This window comes from Megalopta genalis, chromosome 2, assembly GCF_051020955.1.
Source record: "Megalopta genalis isolate 19385.01 chromosome 2, iyMegGena1_principal, whole genome shotgun sequence".
In the NCBI taxonomy this organism is placed as follows: Eukaryota; Metazoa; Arthropoda; class Insecta; order Hymenoptera; family Halictidae; genus Megalopta; species Megalopta genalis.
In genome coordinates this window covers 38,767,152-38,784,295 of record NC_135014.1, presented here as the reverse complement: position 1 = coordinate 38,784,295, position 17,144 = coordinate 38,767,152, and the positions used below count along the sequence as shown (strand labels likewise).

General features: G+C 29.1%; 1 protein-coding gene across 3 annotated transcripts in view; it reads left to right on the top strand.

The window, feature by feature from the left end:
* The window catches only part of LOC117225262 (Suppressor of ER stress-induced death), a 61,588-nt gene that overhangs the window by 26,310 nt on the left and 18,134 nt on the right, over positions 1–17,144 (top strand). Inside the window, exon 1 of one of the 3 annotated variants that reach the window (XM_033478659.2) lies at positions 13,559–13,805. The exons of 1 other annotated variant lie outside the window; for it this stretch is intronic. Coding sequence is in view for 1 of the 2 variants with exons in the window: in XM_033478658.2 (XP_033334549.2) it covers positions 16,670–16,716 (47 nt within the window). In the remaining variant the exon portion in view is untranslated. Of the gene's footprint in view, positions 1–13,558; positions 13,806–16,654; positions 16,717–17,144 lie in introns of those variants that run through there. One more of the 3 variants, XM_033478658.2, reaches the window with a different exon arrangement.

Genomic DNA, 17,144 nt, shown 5'->3' with positions numbered 1-17,144 from the left:
CCCTGATAGCTTCGTTATACTTTCGAATAAATTTATGACCCACCAGCTTGTTGGTACTTGTCGCATGGCTGCCGCGCAATCCTCTTTATTTATACATTTATCGCGTTATCGGGCTAAATGCTCCAGAAGATGATAGACTCGTTTGAACAACGATTGTTTTCTGGCCATGGTTTACCTATGGTTTCGAGCTTTTGCTTCAATTCAATGTTATTCATTAGTGGATCAGCTTTAGAAATTAATTAAAAACAGCCATATAATAGCTATAATATTATGGTTCTAAGGTTCTAAGGACTTGTTAAGACAGACATTTTTGAAATTTATTTACACGTATTTCAAAATTTTTTTTAGATTCAATTTATTTTTAATAAATTTTATTGTGACGCATAAAATGATATATGCAGCTTGATATTTAAAGCAATGTCTTTATAAATAAATAAACAACGTGTGCTCACTTACATTGTTATATGTACGTTTGGTTTCTGTAATCCTATTTACTTAATGTTGAATTAAAAACACTAGTTTTAATGTTTATGTAATTCTGTGCGTATCATGAAAATAATATTAAATTACTGATTGTGCAGTCTATTATGTGTTAATTTGTTTAGAATTTTCGTTAGCCTTAGTATATTATTTAGTACAAGTTTTTAATAAGGGAATAAGTAACACGTAAGAAAATGGAATAAATTATCTTATGCTCATTGATATCGTAGGTATCTACACGTATATTCTACATTTGTAAAAAAATTCTATTATAATAGAATTAAAAGTTTATCATTTCATGCATGCTACACTGAAAGAGAAACAATAATTGAATCTATAGAAATATTTGTATTATATGAAATAGGAACAATTAAAATGTGCGAGGACAATTATAGAATATTAACGACTTAAAAATGAATATAAAAGTCATCATCAAAAATAATTTCTAAATACGTACAGAAATAATGATGAAAGATTGCTTTATATAGTAATTTTAAACGTGATAAAATTGAGACCGTAAATAATTGATGTTCTTGTTAGAGTTATATTATTATGTTATGGACTTATCTATATAAATGAAATATGCATCATTTCAATTCGTTTACTATTTTAATCACTGATGACAATGAGAATACACTGAACAGAAATCAGCTGATTCCAGATGCATGAAAATAAAATGACATCGTGCTCTGGACGTAGTTTAATAATATCTTTTTAATTAGTAGAACTGTCGTTAATTTGATAACTTGATGAAAGAAAGTGGTACATTCGATGTAGACAAAGCATACTGAACTTAGATTTACATTTTCCCAATGATTACGTTAACGGGTTGTGTCGATGACCTATTCAAGCGTACTGAATAGATAAGGTCAAGCGGTTAGCTGTGTATGCTAACTAACCTGTGTTCTGCGATAAAGATATCAATATACGATTCTTAAGAAATACTAGTTTCTTATACACGATGGAGGTTACGCATAGAAATTATAAAAGCTTATAAATTTTTAAAATCCAGTGCATCGTATCTGTATTAATTCACATTTTCTATATATTTACGACCATTTTAATGAAAATACATAAAATAAAACCGTGTATTGCAAACGTAATATTCGTGAATATTATGAATACCATAAGTGAAAATTTTAATAAACTTTGATAGACATATTTATAGAAACATTGGTTAATATAACATGTAGATTAAAGTGGTTATAACAACTTATCAATAATTGTAATTTTATTGTGCGACAAACTATAATAGTAATAAAATCAACAGAATGAATTTATGTCGTCGAGAAAAATGGAAGCAAAATCATTTATAACTATAATGATAAAATACTATTCAAAATCATATTAATATTGATCTTATTTTTAGTATTGCCTTAAACGAGTAACGTTTATTAATAAAGACTGTTTTATCACATCGTGTTTATTGAATTATTTTTTTCGTTTTATGATAATTGTTATGGTTTCACAATAAAATGTTTGCCTGTCAATGTATCGACACAGAAAAATAAATTTTCGAATTCAGTTTCATGTCTGTCACTTTTTATCAAAATTTCGTTTCTATTTAGAAAAAAACTTGAATTTCCTAAAATTTAATAAAACACCTTTCAATAATGATTTCTTAAATAATTATTTCAAGAATGCTCCTTATTATAAATGAAGTGTAGATATTATGCGTTAATGACGCGCGAATATACCAATCTACTTTAACATGATGTACCATTAGGTGTTCATGGAAAAACTGAAATTCATGGAACTCATGGTAAGACTGTTTCATCGAACCGAAGATAACAGACCGCAATGTAGTAATTCCACTGACCGATTTACATATTAATAGACTCTTTCGTGTAAAGAAAAGTAATCGAAGTCATTGCTAATGCGCGACCGACACTGTCAGATGAAAGACAGAATAATTACAGTTTGTTTTTCCATGGGTCTGGAAAATTATCGAATGAACGCTGTAATCTTGTGTTACTTGTTTCAGATGATGTACTGCTATGTATAGATACAATTTTAAACATTAAGTAATGCAATAATCGAGCGAGCAAGTGATAGATGCCTTAAACAATTCATAACGGTCAAGTTCAAGCGATGGTAAACATGTTTACTTACAGATTTCTGCTCCTCGTTGCAAACATCTCTGAATGCATTTTCATATCAGCTGCAGTATGCTTGCGACTAGATATACTCGCAAAACGGACGATTACTCATTGAAAATTGCAAAGAAGTTATTTCGAAACAAAAATATGCATCGCAGTGTATTCGTACTTTGGTATTGTCGAATTGTACGTAAAATATTTTTTATATCATTACAATTAAAAACGATATTTTTTCAGGGAGTCTGCTAAAATTATTTTAATATTAAAAAAACATTTTTAATGCATGAGCGAAACTATGAATGAATGATAATTATGAATTGAATGTAAAAATACAATAGGTGATTTGGATATCGAAGCGAACTTTTTTTGAAATTTGTAGATCTTGTTTAAAAATTATTTCGAAGAGCCATCTGTTCGACTCGACGTGAATAAATATTTATTAGTATATCTTTTTCATTCGTAATGATATAATTAAATAGTAGATTTCACCCAGTTGTGACAGAAAAAGTAAGTACTGTAATACTGAAGTTTCGCACGTTTTTCGGGTCGTAGCTTGCTAAGCAGTCGTGGATAAGAACAGAAATTGCTTCGGTCTCAGTGGCTGACGATTCACTCCACCTGATATATTATCTTCAACCTATTTAAATTATTAATGCAGCAAGTAAATTTTTATATAGTTTATATAGTTTATGCACACAATTATTATTTTGTATTCAGTTTAGGAATAACAAATATCTAAAGTATAGTTTGAATGATTTTGGAGTACTATGTTAGCAAAATTGATGCTATTGTTATTATTTATTGCGGCCGTATATTACATGGCGGTAACAGGTTCGACAACAATGTAGTAAATAATAATGAGATAATTATTGTATTATGTATAACAAAAAATATATTTACGGATTGCAAATTGTACGTTTTGTCGATGACCAAGCAGTTCACACACAAAAAGCATTTATTTTTCGCCACTAGGTGGCTCCAATATATTACATTATTGTTGAACTTTTTAACATACAAAATGTCGAACGAAATAATATCACACAGGAGAACAATAAATTCTTGGAATATCACGCTGTTCTTTATAATTTCAAACGAAAACATAAAATTAATTCAATTTTTCGTAAAGATTAAGGTCTTACATATTTTCTAGTCCACCATTTAACAAACATTAAAAATACTTTGTTTATCTATGTTGTAAATGATCCTCTGAAAATAGACGTTCTTAACAATTACATCATTAAATGGTGTAAAGCTTTACCATTTACCTTCTTTTACCATAAATGCTGTTTTACTTTAAAAATATAAATAATTATTTGATATAGAGTGCATTAGCATCAAGTAATATAATAAATATGGTACATTCATATTTATATATCATTGTATGTTTAATATGTTTGCTATATTAAAGTGATTAAACTGGCAAATTTGTAAATTTATGTTTTATTGTACCATTAAAATATGTATCATCGTTTCTATACCATATCTTTTATAGTACTGCTTACGAGAAAATAAATCCTCTTTTTAAATCTCCTTAGTAGGTATTTACAATTTTTGTACAGTCCAATACAAAAAAGAGAAACAGCACTAATATTTAATTTATATTTATTAGGATATTAAAAAGCGTATAAATTTCATATTCAGTATGAAAGTGTATGAACACGAATGTTTATGAATGTGTAGCTCGTTTCAAATAACATACGTATTAATTGCGCGTTTTACATATGAATGTGTTTTAATTGCTTTTTATTGCTTTTTACTGTTTTATACAAATTATTCGAGAATGAGGCTGCCTCTTTACCGAACCAGTACCTTCAATTTATATTAAATTCTGATTTGTTAATTTCATTAAGCATAGTGCTGAAGGCACTTTCTCCAGATCTATTTATTGCACTGAATTAAACTGCCAGCTGTTGAAATTGTCTTTTGATAAAAATTAGATACTTCATATTTTTAAATATAATAAACGACAAAGCATATTATTGGTCTTCAAATATTCAGCAAATACATAATTGAACTAATAAGTATCATTTTTTGATCATGTTCACACATTTGAATTATTTGCAATTGAAATTGACAGGATACGTTTTTATACGAATGTTAAAAATGTAAATTAATAAAAAGATTGTCGTAAAGATCTAAACTGTTCATGCATTTTTACGAAAAGCGGGTAAAAAAATGTTTTAACGTAGATTAAAAGTGAGTAACCGGTTATTGATACACAGTTGAACGTTCGTGAGTGACCCTGAATTAGCTTTGAAGAACGTATCGTAGGTCAGTGAATTCGTCTCAGATTGAATTACACATACAGTAAATTCTCCCTAATTGACGCTCAGATTTTGTACAAAATGCGGCTCGTTTTTATAGTTGTTGACAATCGATAACTATAAAAACGAGTCGCAACACTCGAATAATCGTATCTTCTCTTCTCGAATTGTCCATTTTTGTGTACAATCCGAGCGTCAATTAGGGAGAATTTATTGTACGTACAAACAAAAATAATTATAGCGAAATAATAGAACAGTTCTAAAAAATCAAATGATTTCGAAATTTTTGTGGTACCTGGACATAATCTGTGCCTAAAAGTATGTTTTGTTTCTTTCTTTCAAATCATGAAGAGTGTAATTGATTGGATTCAACTTCGTCAGCTGCTTCGGTAATTATAGCAGTCTTCTCATTTATTGTGAATTATACTCTATCCAATCATATAATCAACCTTTCGTCTTTGATAATTTGTTTCGGTATCTGCAAATGTGGAAACCAAAATTAGGAATAGAGGGTTTAAATAGTGTTTTTAAGATTCGAGTCGGTGTATTATTCATTCAAGTAGCAAGGAGACAGCTCTCGTTATCCGATTATGCGATTTATTTTATGAGGACTAGTGCCATATAGAAGTAGGAGAGGCACGAACTGAGAGGTAAGTGGGTAATGACATGGATACAGTTATCCAGTTAGCCGCGTGTTATCAAGACAGATAACTGACCTTCTCTTCTCGACTCACATATGCCAGAAAATCATCGAAATTTTCATACACTAACATAATGCACTATCGTATAATCGCTTCACATATGGTAAATACGGTTTTTTATATCTTGTGGTCAAATGGCTGATCCGAGATTAGAGATTACCGTACACCGTAGGTTCAAAATGACATTCGCATTGCTATCTCAGGAATCCCTTATTTTTTGAGATCTCGAAAATTCAGACATAAAACTGAGATTTCATTTTGAGAAATTTATAATTAAAAATTCTGAGATAAATTTAATATTTTATTTTGATTCAAAATTTAAGATTTAGAGGTAAAATTAAGATTTAATTTAAAAGATCCAAAAAATTAAAGATTCAAACATAAAATTGAGATTTTATTTTGTGAGGTTTGTAATTAAATGTTCCATGACAAATCTGAGACTTTATTTTGAAGGATTCAAAATTTAAAACTCAGATTTAAAATTGTGGTTTTATTTTGTGGAATTCAGAATAAAAAATTCAGGGATGAAATTGAACTTTTATTTTCAAAGATCCATAATAAAATCGTAGTATTTAAAATATTATATGATATTTCCTAAAAATTTTATTTTCATTCTTCCTAAGATTCGTTGATCCTCGAATTACGGTTACTGGGTCCTTTTGAATTAATTAAATCGTCACCTAATTACTCAATTTTTCCCAATTAAATTGAATTGAATTTAGACTAAATTGTTACACTAGGGATATAAAAAATATTAAAAATCTATTATAATTAAAATTTCTATTAAAAGTCTATGATAGGTTAAAATATTGTTAAAAATATGTTTCGAAAAATTGATGAATAGATTGAGAATGATCATAAACATCGTTAAATGCAGTGAAGAATGAAGATTACGTGAAGAATTCTGAAGATTGTCTACCGTTCCAGGAATAAAAGCAAGAAACTGAAACTTTGCCATTACTAGTTATTTTAAAGTGAATGTCACATATGCCTTTGCGTGTAGACAAAGTTAAATTTAAGTGTTGTATAAGTCAATGCGCTCAACTTCATTTAAGTATGTGTAACATGTTCTGGAAAGTATAGAATCTCTTTTCTAGGTTTTGTAATCAATCCATGACTTCAAGCGTAAAGAGTTAACGGTGAAACGTAAAATGCTATCGTGTTTATATATATATTGAGAATGTAAAACTACTGAGAAAATATCCACTTCATTTCCTATAATCGAAGATAGAATCTAATTCATTCATTTATTTATAGTTTAGATTGTGGTACTACTTGTCTGTGGAATAATGTCAACATGAATTAATATTTTCGCTTTATCTAGAACATAATGAAATCTTTAAGTTGTTAAATATATTTCTTCCTGTTAACGATTTCATTAAAAGCTCTACGAAATTCATAATTTGCATAAGATTATAAAGTACAATTATATTTTCATCGTTTATACATGTCTCAATTGAACACATTGATTTGAAACTGAAATGTCATTTAGTTTCACAACAATTGATATTTACAATAAAATGAATTGTTTTTAAGTCACTTAAGAAAGCTTTGATTCACATTTGTATTTCACCATTTTTTGATTCATAATATTTAGACTTTAATATCGCTGATATCGATCTATAGAAGATATTGTTTTGGTTCTATGAAAGTTTTTAGAACTTGCGACCAATTTTAAAGTAAAAGAATATTTATATTGAAGTACTGCTGTCATATATTTTAAAATATACATTAAATATACATTAAACACCAAGTGGTAACGTTTCTTAATTAACGTTATGCAATTATTTAGAAAAATGGTCTTATTTAATAACTTTTCTACCATCGCTCATTTTTCAGGATGTAGTAACGAAAGTGTATATTCAATTATTATGATTAACTATACCCTCTTATTTGTACTTTTCTTCCTCAAACTTTCTTGTTGTATAACACAAACGCTTAAGATTTTTTATACTCACCCAGGAGATAGTATGTGATATTTACAGTGTAGAATGTGAATGATCCTTATACTTGAATACGCATAAAGGGTTGGACATCATTTAAGTAAACATTCATTTAAATGATTATTGTAAATTAAAAATTATTTATCATTTGTATGTTGGAAGTTTAAATAAAAGACAAAAATAATTACTCATCACTTATATAGATCTAAATAAATTATTTATAAATACAATTTCAATTGTTATTTATTAGTTACCATTTAATTGGTTATTATTAATTATATATTCCGCACAATCGTCTTCAATCGTCCTAAGCGATATCATAAAGTTCACGAAGAAGCAAGTTCTTCAATAATAATAAATGGAAATTAATATCTATTATATGGTAAACAAAAAAAGAACATAGGTTACTTTTTTGTTTTTCACCTAAATTCGAATAAAGAGTATTATTTTATTTGCAAAATATCCATTATATAATAAATAACAGACGAAAGTGAAGCAGCAATTATTTATTATTTGTCTTTCTTTAAAAACTAACATTTTATTTGAAAATAAGAAATAATAAACAACTTTTTGATTAAATAAAAAATTTAATTTTAATTAAAATTTTTCCAACACTCTGGTAACAGTTAACCAAAATTTAATAATTCATTCGACACGATGCATCCACATATGTATTCTTGTTATAATTTCATTAGGATAAACTGAGATACTTTATTTATTGGCATATTGAAGCAATCGAGCTTGTCGAAGGGAAAGATATCGTGTTCCTTCTTGGGAAGCTCTCGAGGGCTGGATAGGAGCGAATCGAAAATCCAGTGGATATGTGCCTGTAATTTGAACCTGCATGCAGGACGTGCTCCATCTACACAGTACCTGGTTGGGTTACAGTTCATTGTGGTGTACTCTTACGGAACAAAACACCGTCATCTACCATTGTAACGAACGCGAACCGAGCGAACGAAGGAGATTCGTTCTACAGCCGCAGACATGAAATTCGGCGGGCTTCTTCCGGTCGGAAGTAAGCTTCTCCACGAGAGACGCGAAACCCGTTCTTGAGCAGATTGTTTCTTATCCGATTACTTTCCTTTCTACTCGAAATTTCTTATTCTTAGAGCTTTACACAAATCTTGATATTCTACTTCTCGTAATATTGGATTTTTGTATCTTTCATAGTCTATACCATCTAAGCCAGTAATCCAATAAACTTGTTTTAGTCAACGTAAAATTGCCACCAAGAACGTTTAATCTGATTCTTCGTTCTTCGACGTTTCCAGAATTTATCCATTTAAAGTTTTCAATTTTATGAATATTTTGTATTTTAACCTTAGTGTGAAGTGTGTGGTTTTTGTTTAACTTTGTTAAGGAATTTTTTGCAAAGAAACTACTATACCTTTTGCAAGTAAAATATTTCCGTTAAGAGACGTTGTATTAGGGAGAGATTATAGAATCATTTTACGTTAAAGTCGTTCATTTAGATTTTATGGTGAAAACATACAAAATTTTTAAATTTGAAAATTCGTCACTTTTTTCAAAACTGAAAACAGTTTGTACATTTCTAACTAGCATACTAAATTCTGTAGGATACGTACTATACCAAGAGGGGTATACAAATTTTAATTTCATCAATTAGCCTGATTCAAATATGAAATATGACTATATTATTAATTTGTTGATGTTCATGCGATTTTTAATTCATTATAGGTAAGTCGCAAAAATGTTTAATCAAATATAATTCTAGTTTCTGCAATAACCTTGTTTGGGGATAAAAACAGGCAAACACTGTGTCTTTATTGAGCTCGCCATTTAATTTTCTTAGAAAATTTGTATAAACTAGAAATGCATAAGGATCTGCAATTTAAATGTAACAATTAACGTTCTAGTCATAATTGATTTCAAACAAAGAGTTATTTACTTAAACGAATTGTATCAATCTCTCGTTGCTTATATTCCTGCAAATAATTTTTAAATTGTTTTCGATCTGCCTCTATTTCAGAATTATTTCTGACAAAATACGCTACATCTATTCTCTTTTTGTTACATTATGTTCTAATATTTTGTGTACATACACGTTTACGTATTTAATTGAAATTCAACTCACAGTAAGATCCAATTCACAAAATGTCGTAATTCAGACTTAATCCAATCTTCACGATTGTTCCAGCTTCGTAAGGTTCTATTATATTTAATTGGAAGATTCATAGACCGAAAGTGTTACTTAACATTTTTGCGGGAATTGAATCATTGTAATAACCCAAGATGTTATGTGTAGCTGTTTTATACATCTTGTTATTTCTGTTCATCCTATTACAGAATCAAGAAACTCAATTCGATTCAATTCGAAACATCAAATTTATAAGCAATAATCTTATACTCAGTACTCTTCAATTTTAAATCGATACTACTTACATATACATATTTTAAATGTCGTTTAATCATATCTTAAATTGTTTAACATCTGTACGTACATTGCGTTTATGTGGCCAAAAGTGAAGATACAAATTCTTATTGTTTTGTCATTAAACTATTATTGGAACTGCAATTTTTTCATATTTTCACGTGTGTCTTAAATATTAATGACCTTTGCAAAAACTTATTTCTTAATAAAAATGAATTTCGCTTTTGTCTTCATATGTGAAACTTATGGATCAGGTTAGCCCACTTCAAATAATGAATGGTAAGAATTAATCTGAATTTATTCTTTGGACTTATTTCCTGAAATATGTGACACTGGGTCAATTTGATCCTTACTTGCAACACTATACAAATCTCATACAATAGTTAAATTATAAATTTTCGATTCACTTCAATCGCAGAACATATACTGTTGGTAATAAGTACCACATCTGCTTTATTATCCTTATCGTTATTTATTATTTTGTTTTATTAGACCCTTATCTTTCTTGGAACATACAAACCTGATTGGATACATACGAGTGGCCGTTACTTCGTATCATGTATATGTATTACGTTTTGAAAAGAAAATGTTAATTATTATGGGCCATTGGCACGTCGGTGACAGTAATTGCAAGATCAAAACTATTTGGTGTCAATTTCCGTGTGGAAGCTTTGTGTGACAGCTAATTTACATAGTTGCCACGGGTAGCAAAGATGATTTCAATCAATTAGGGACACGTGTGTGTGTGTGTGTGTGTGTGTGTGTGTGTGTGTGTGTGTGTGTGTGTGTGTGTGTGTGCTTGAATCAATTACCCACCTCCAGGATTATTGGATACTTACTAACTATACTTCAGCCTCGTGCCGCTACTCTGTCAATTATAGATTAAACCCCTCGCAATTTCATCTAATTGGAATTTCGAAACTGAGAATTAATTAGGTATAAATAAACTGGGTGGAGAGAGTGTTATTGATAATAGGGTTAACGAAGGAAAAAGTAATTGTTAGACTGTGGATTTTTATGTAAAATAAAAATTGTCTACACGATGATATTTTTAAATTCTTTAAATGGGTTTTTTCTACTTGATTTATACGTTTTCGCCATAAATGCATAAAATCTAATAATTATACTTTACAAATGAAAGATATAAGTATTAAAATCCAACGTTTCTGTATAAGAAATGAAGAAAGTGAATAACAATTTATTTGAAAGAAAAAGAGTTCCCAATCTTAAAAGTTCGATTTTTGATCAAATTAATGCAAAATTAATCTGTTAAGTAGATGAAACTTTGGAAATAGTATGATATATTAATCGAAAAGAATATAAGACGATAACAAAATATTTTTGTTCAAATCATCTAATTTTTTGGTCGATTTAGTCAACAGAATATTATATAAATATATAAAATATCGGAACGAAAAGCATAAAGTTTATTATAACTAGTAAGACATTTTTTATTTACTATAATTCTATTAGTCGCTAAATGAATGAATACAAAAAGCACAAAAATGCGGACTTTATCTTTAATAAGAATTAATGAGAAACAGTTAAGGCAACAAAACATAAAATTATAAATAAGAGGAATGTTTCAAATGAGTTTTAAGTATGAACGTTTGTTAACATCAACAATTTAATTGTTTCGCATTCGAGTGAAATTTCATTCCGTCTGTGTAAAGAATGACACTATTACTGAATTTCAGGGTCACTTTAATTACTTCGGCACGCGGTATCTTGGGAACCATTTTACGACGATATCAGACGCGCGAAGAAAATCTTCGAGACGCCGTTTTGCAAACAATTGAGTTTTATCGCTGATGGGAAAAGATTCTCGTTTAAGAACTGTTTTCGTTTACCGAAGTAATTTATTTACGGTCTGAATTTATGTTTTCATTATTGGACACTTCGTCCTCGAACTATGTTCTAAAATTTAGAACACGCACTTCGGGTAACATAGAAGAATTCGATAAGAACTTGTTTCTCGTGTCAAGGAGTTCCTTAAGTGAAGCGTAAAATAAAAACTACTGGCCTTCAGCATTACTGTTTCTTCATGATAAATTCGCGGTTAATAAGAAACGATGAGAGCAACGATTCATCATTCTTGTAAGAGATCCAAGAATTGTAATTCGAAGTGAATCACTCTGTAACAAATGACGAATCTTCTGTATTCTACAGAAACAGATTCTATGACTGCAACATTAAGCTTTGACTGTGTTTAAACAACTTGGTTGCATTAGCTTTTATTCATTTATGGTATTTTCATATAAACGTTATATTATAACGTTCTTTATTATATTATAACATTATAGCTAAGATTAATTGGAATTTTAAGACAAAATTTTTACAAATTTCATTATTTCATCTGTTTTCAGTAGCTTTTGATCATTATATTCGATAAATAAATTTGCTTGTAGTCATTAATTGCTGATTGTGTCAATAATCAAAGAATTAAGTAAACAAAGTAACCAAATTATTACGATTGAGGTTAAATATTTGTTATATTTTCGTTATCTAAGGAATACTTTTATTATCTTTTACTGTCGATCACATGTCGATTCTAAAGTGACTGGATTATTAAAAAGTTCTCGTATTTTTACAGTCGAAAAGTAACATGATCTCTTGACTGTGATGTTCCTCAGAAAATGAGTTGAGCAATTTTGCAGCAATTTTGTAATCAGTGTTCATCTACAACGATGATTCATTGATGCCGTATATAATCGCTATATCACATAAATAGTTATATAATTTTATTACTAAAAATATAAATAGTTAATAATTTTAATTGACTGCCAGGAAATTATAATTTAAATCGAACTCAAGTCTCGTTAGTTAATGGTTAATAATAGTGTTGAACATTTTGATGGTCTAGGTTTTTACAAATATTTTTCAACAAAATCATAAAAGCAAATATTCTGTTTGATATTTATATACAACAACAATGCGTCAAAATAGCAAATGTGCTTGCGACTTAAACAGTATTTTATGTACCTTATGCCATCCAAGTAAAACATGTTCTAATGAATAAAATATATTCGTAAAACTGTTACTACTAAAATTGTTATGTTTAATTTTTTAGAAAATGTACGCGATTCGATTTTAATTAAAACTTTTCCTTTATATACTCCAGCTCACTAATATCAGACGTCTTATAAAATGATCCTGTATCCAATAAATAAATCACCCGATTAAAAGCATAAATAATTAAATAAGTACATATAACAAATAGGTGATGTAAGATCGTTATCGTTTTATCCATTGCTAAATTCAACAAAGCATTGGAATACCTTTTGCATTCTTTAGAATAATAAATTGAACATTTCGTTACTAACATAAATAATGAACTACGTCTAAAAATTCCCACATCCATCAAACAATTTTTATAAAGATTGTGCACGTACAAATAACGAGGTGTGTCATTTACAACGTGTTCAGTGAATAAATTGAAAGTAAAACGATCAGTCGGGGGAAAAATGGTGAGGCTGACATCAGGATTCGTCAAACCTGTGGCGTCCTGTCGATCGTATGATTTCGCAGGATCCGGAAGACGGTATGCAGGTGGAAGGATGTAAGGTTACGGAAGGTGATATGCGAGGTTCGAGGAGCGAGAGATGGGGAGGACAGGAAGCTCGGCTGGCAAGGAGAGGATGGAGGAAGTTACGAAGCCGGAATGCTACGAGATCCTTGCCAGTTGCGCGCTAACCACCGCATGGTGTGGGACTTTCTCGCGGCGATTCGAGTCGATCTTCATCCTGTGTTGCTCTCCGGTGTAAATCTATTTTAAACTCGAATCTAAGAACCAATCATCATAATCAAAGTTCCAATTTGCAAACGTTTGATGATTGTTCAGTTTTCGTTCGAAACTGTTCGGTTAATTAAAACAGTTTTTTCGTATATATTCAATTGGGAGAAATAACGGGTGACTGTGCATGGTAGGTAAATGAAGTGAATAAAATAGTCCTTCTGTAATGAACACATTTTACGTCTATGTTTTATTCAATTAACTGCTTTGTTATTTATTTATTAATGCTTTAAATGAGATAGTTTATTTAGCAATAAAGGATTGTTACATGTGTACATGTATGTGCACATTGTCATGTGTACATTGTCTATGGAAATTATAAATTATTCTAAATCTTTCTTATATGCTTTTATATTAGACTATAGATTTTATGGATTCATAACAAAAATGAGTAGATGAAATTTAAAACTACAAAGACTCTTAGAAGAATTTAAGGATATTGTTATGTTAATTGAAAGAGGAAAGATATTTTCATGTAATATATGTTTCATGCAATGAACGTAGACAATTTTTATTTTGCATAAAGATTTGCGGTTTAGTTATTATTCTTCTACAATCTGTCAATATTGTTGAATATCTTCGTCAGATTGCTGACGAGACCGAGTACTTTTTGCGTTTGTGATAAAAAGGAGTAGTGAAATGCAATGTAGAAAAAAGACATCAGAAGAATGTGATATTATCGTTACATTATTTATGAAGTATTAAAATTGTTAATAGAGAAAATCAATTTCCATTTAGCTTTCTTCTCTTGCAATGAAAATTTTCAAATATATTTCTCTGCGTATTTGTTGTTTTAATTTTGCTAACGTTTAGTTGATAGTTAAATATAATTTGAGTACAATGAACGATTTTTTGACAATTTTATCCATTTATTTTTTCATTGACTCATATTTGTGAGCCGAGAAAGCATTTAATATGTATAGATTGAAATGTTGCTTAAGTAGTTATTTTTTCTCTGTGTACTTATTTGTATAAAACTAAATTTTATATAGTTGATAGATTCGAGATCACTACACTAATTGTAATAAACAAGAAAAATTTATTGTTATAAAATAATAGAGCAATAAATCAATTATATTCTGTTCTAGTATTTTATATTTTTCTATAAAAATTGTATGGAAAATCTTTACTCAAATGTGCATAATCTAATGAAAAAAGGGAAAAATCATATATACTTCATCGAATTGATTGATGTTTACAATTGATATTCAGTTAAGCTACAGAAAGGTGTTGAATTCACAAAATCAATTATCAGAGCTTGAAAACATGAATATTATTATTTTACATCATCATGATTTTTTGTCTGAAAAATTAAATCATAAAAATTTATATTCTATAATCTTTATGTGAAATTTCAAACCGTACTTTCATATACTTTTATTGCGGAATGGTTTCTTGTATATGTATATACAACAGATTTTATGCATTTATGAGAAAAAGATGTGTGAATATTTTTATGATTCAAAATACTGTTACATCGTTAGCATGTTACTAAATTTATTAACAGAGGATATATATTTTTATTCGACTTTTGTTTAGTCGAGGTATACAGTTTTTATTTTCCATAAAGATCCGCTATCTACTTATAATATCGGCATTTGCGCCATTGGAATGCGAATATGGAAAAGCTGAATAATTTACCAAGCTACCTTGATTAATGGTAAAAAGTTTTCCCTCACAATTTGAGACCATGGTATTGTATGCATATGCTGTATGGTGTCCTCGTAATAAGAGAAAATATTCTAGTCAGGTTGAAACAATAAGAGAAAGAGAGAGGGAGAGTTCGACATAACATAAAAAGTAAGAGGTTCGAACGGACGTAATCGGTGTTGCGACACCTCACGTGCTAAACTACTCTTGAGAAGTTTTTATAGTAACTGACATGCTGCAAGCATTTGCCTGTACGTTCTGAGTGAGGAAACGCCGTGTTGTTAGTTAGTCATATTAATGTATAAAAAATACTATATTTATTTATATTAATTATATTAATTAATAATAATATTAATACTATATTTATTCTTATATTATGATACTATATTATTCTTCATTATACAAATACATTGTTCACGTAAATAGATCGATCTAACATGATTTATTTACAACATTATTTATTGTACAAATTATTGATGAGGTAATCTAGTGATTTGATAATTTGGTTAAGTAATTGTTCTATTATCGGGACACTTGTGTTTTCCTAATTACTACGGATAAAGGAAGATGATAGAGGAAGTCCAAAATAACAAGAGATTGATAATGATTTTTTTACCAACCCTTTGTAGCTCGGTTTTCTAATATCGGTTTAATAATATTTATTTCACGAAATGAGCACATGATGAATCTCTAGATATAAATTAACAATAAATTTACAAGTACCAATTCCAACAACTTTGTATAACATTTATTAATAACAAACTTAGAAGCAAGAGGAAAACTAATTTGAGAAATTGTCGTTTAATTAATAATTTTATCTAATAACTTCGATCAATAAGTAATATTCCACTTTCTGAAACGTAATCTCCTGTTTCTCATCTTATTTGCCAAAAATATATTTAAATAAAAATCGACTGACGCTAATTAATAGTTAAAGTAGTTATTCTATATACATTTATATAGATATTCTATATACATTTGTTCTATTAAATATATCGTAAACGTGTCGATTATTTCGTGCAGTAGCATTCACCACCGCCAGGATTCATTACGGGTGACCGAATCAATCGATGGTACCTTAGATTGATTCCATTGAAATTGCAACACCTATTTAATTGATTCGTTGCCAATAAGAGGCGACAGGTAATTGCAAGGATCCTTTCTGGACGTTTCCTTTCCTTGACGCGTTTGTTGTGAACGTGAAATTACTTTTAATGATCGGTTACCTTCACCCTGTTTACTCTGGGCAGGAAGTTTCTCCAGAACAATGATCCAATGACAGCCTTCGTATATTTCATCATAGATGCTAATATGTAATGTTTACCTGGGTCTGAAGAATGGGACATGGACACTAGAAATCTCTATAGGATTACATATTTAATGGACGTTATGTGAGAAATCATTTTATCTACAATTTAAACGGAGTATACAATTTGCGAACATTGAATATTTATAAATTTCAGTGAATATTTAGCATTTTATAGTATTGTATTGTATAATATTACGAACATTATAATATTCGTAACGGTATTGAGATTGCTTGATAAAAATACATTTGCTATAGATCATGCAATACATCTCTGAATTAAATAATTATATATATAATATATTCATATTAATAAAGTGAATATTGAAAAACTTTATAAACAATACTGCAAAGCAAACGGTAATGTTATTTTGAAAACTAAAACCAATATATTGTAACAATTAATTTTTCATAGTAACGTTTCTCATATTCTAGCCAAAATTTGTAACTGCACTTTGATTTAATTAAGATACATGGAAATCCTAAATGTGATATGTATATGATTAATTAATT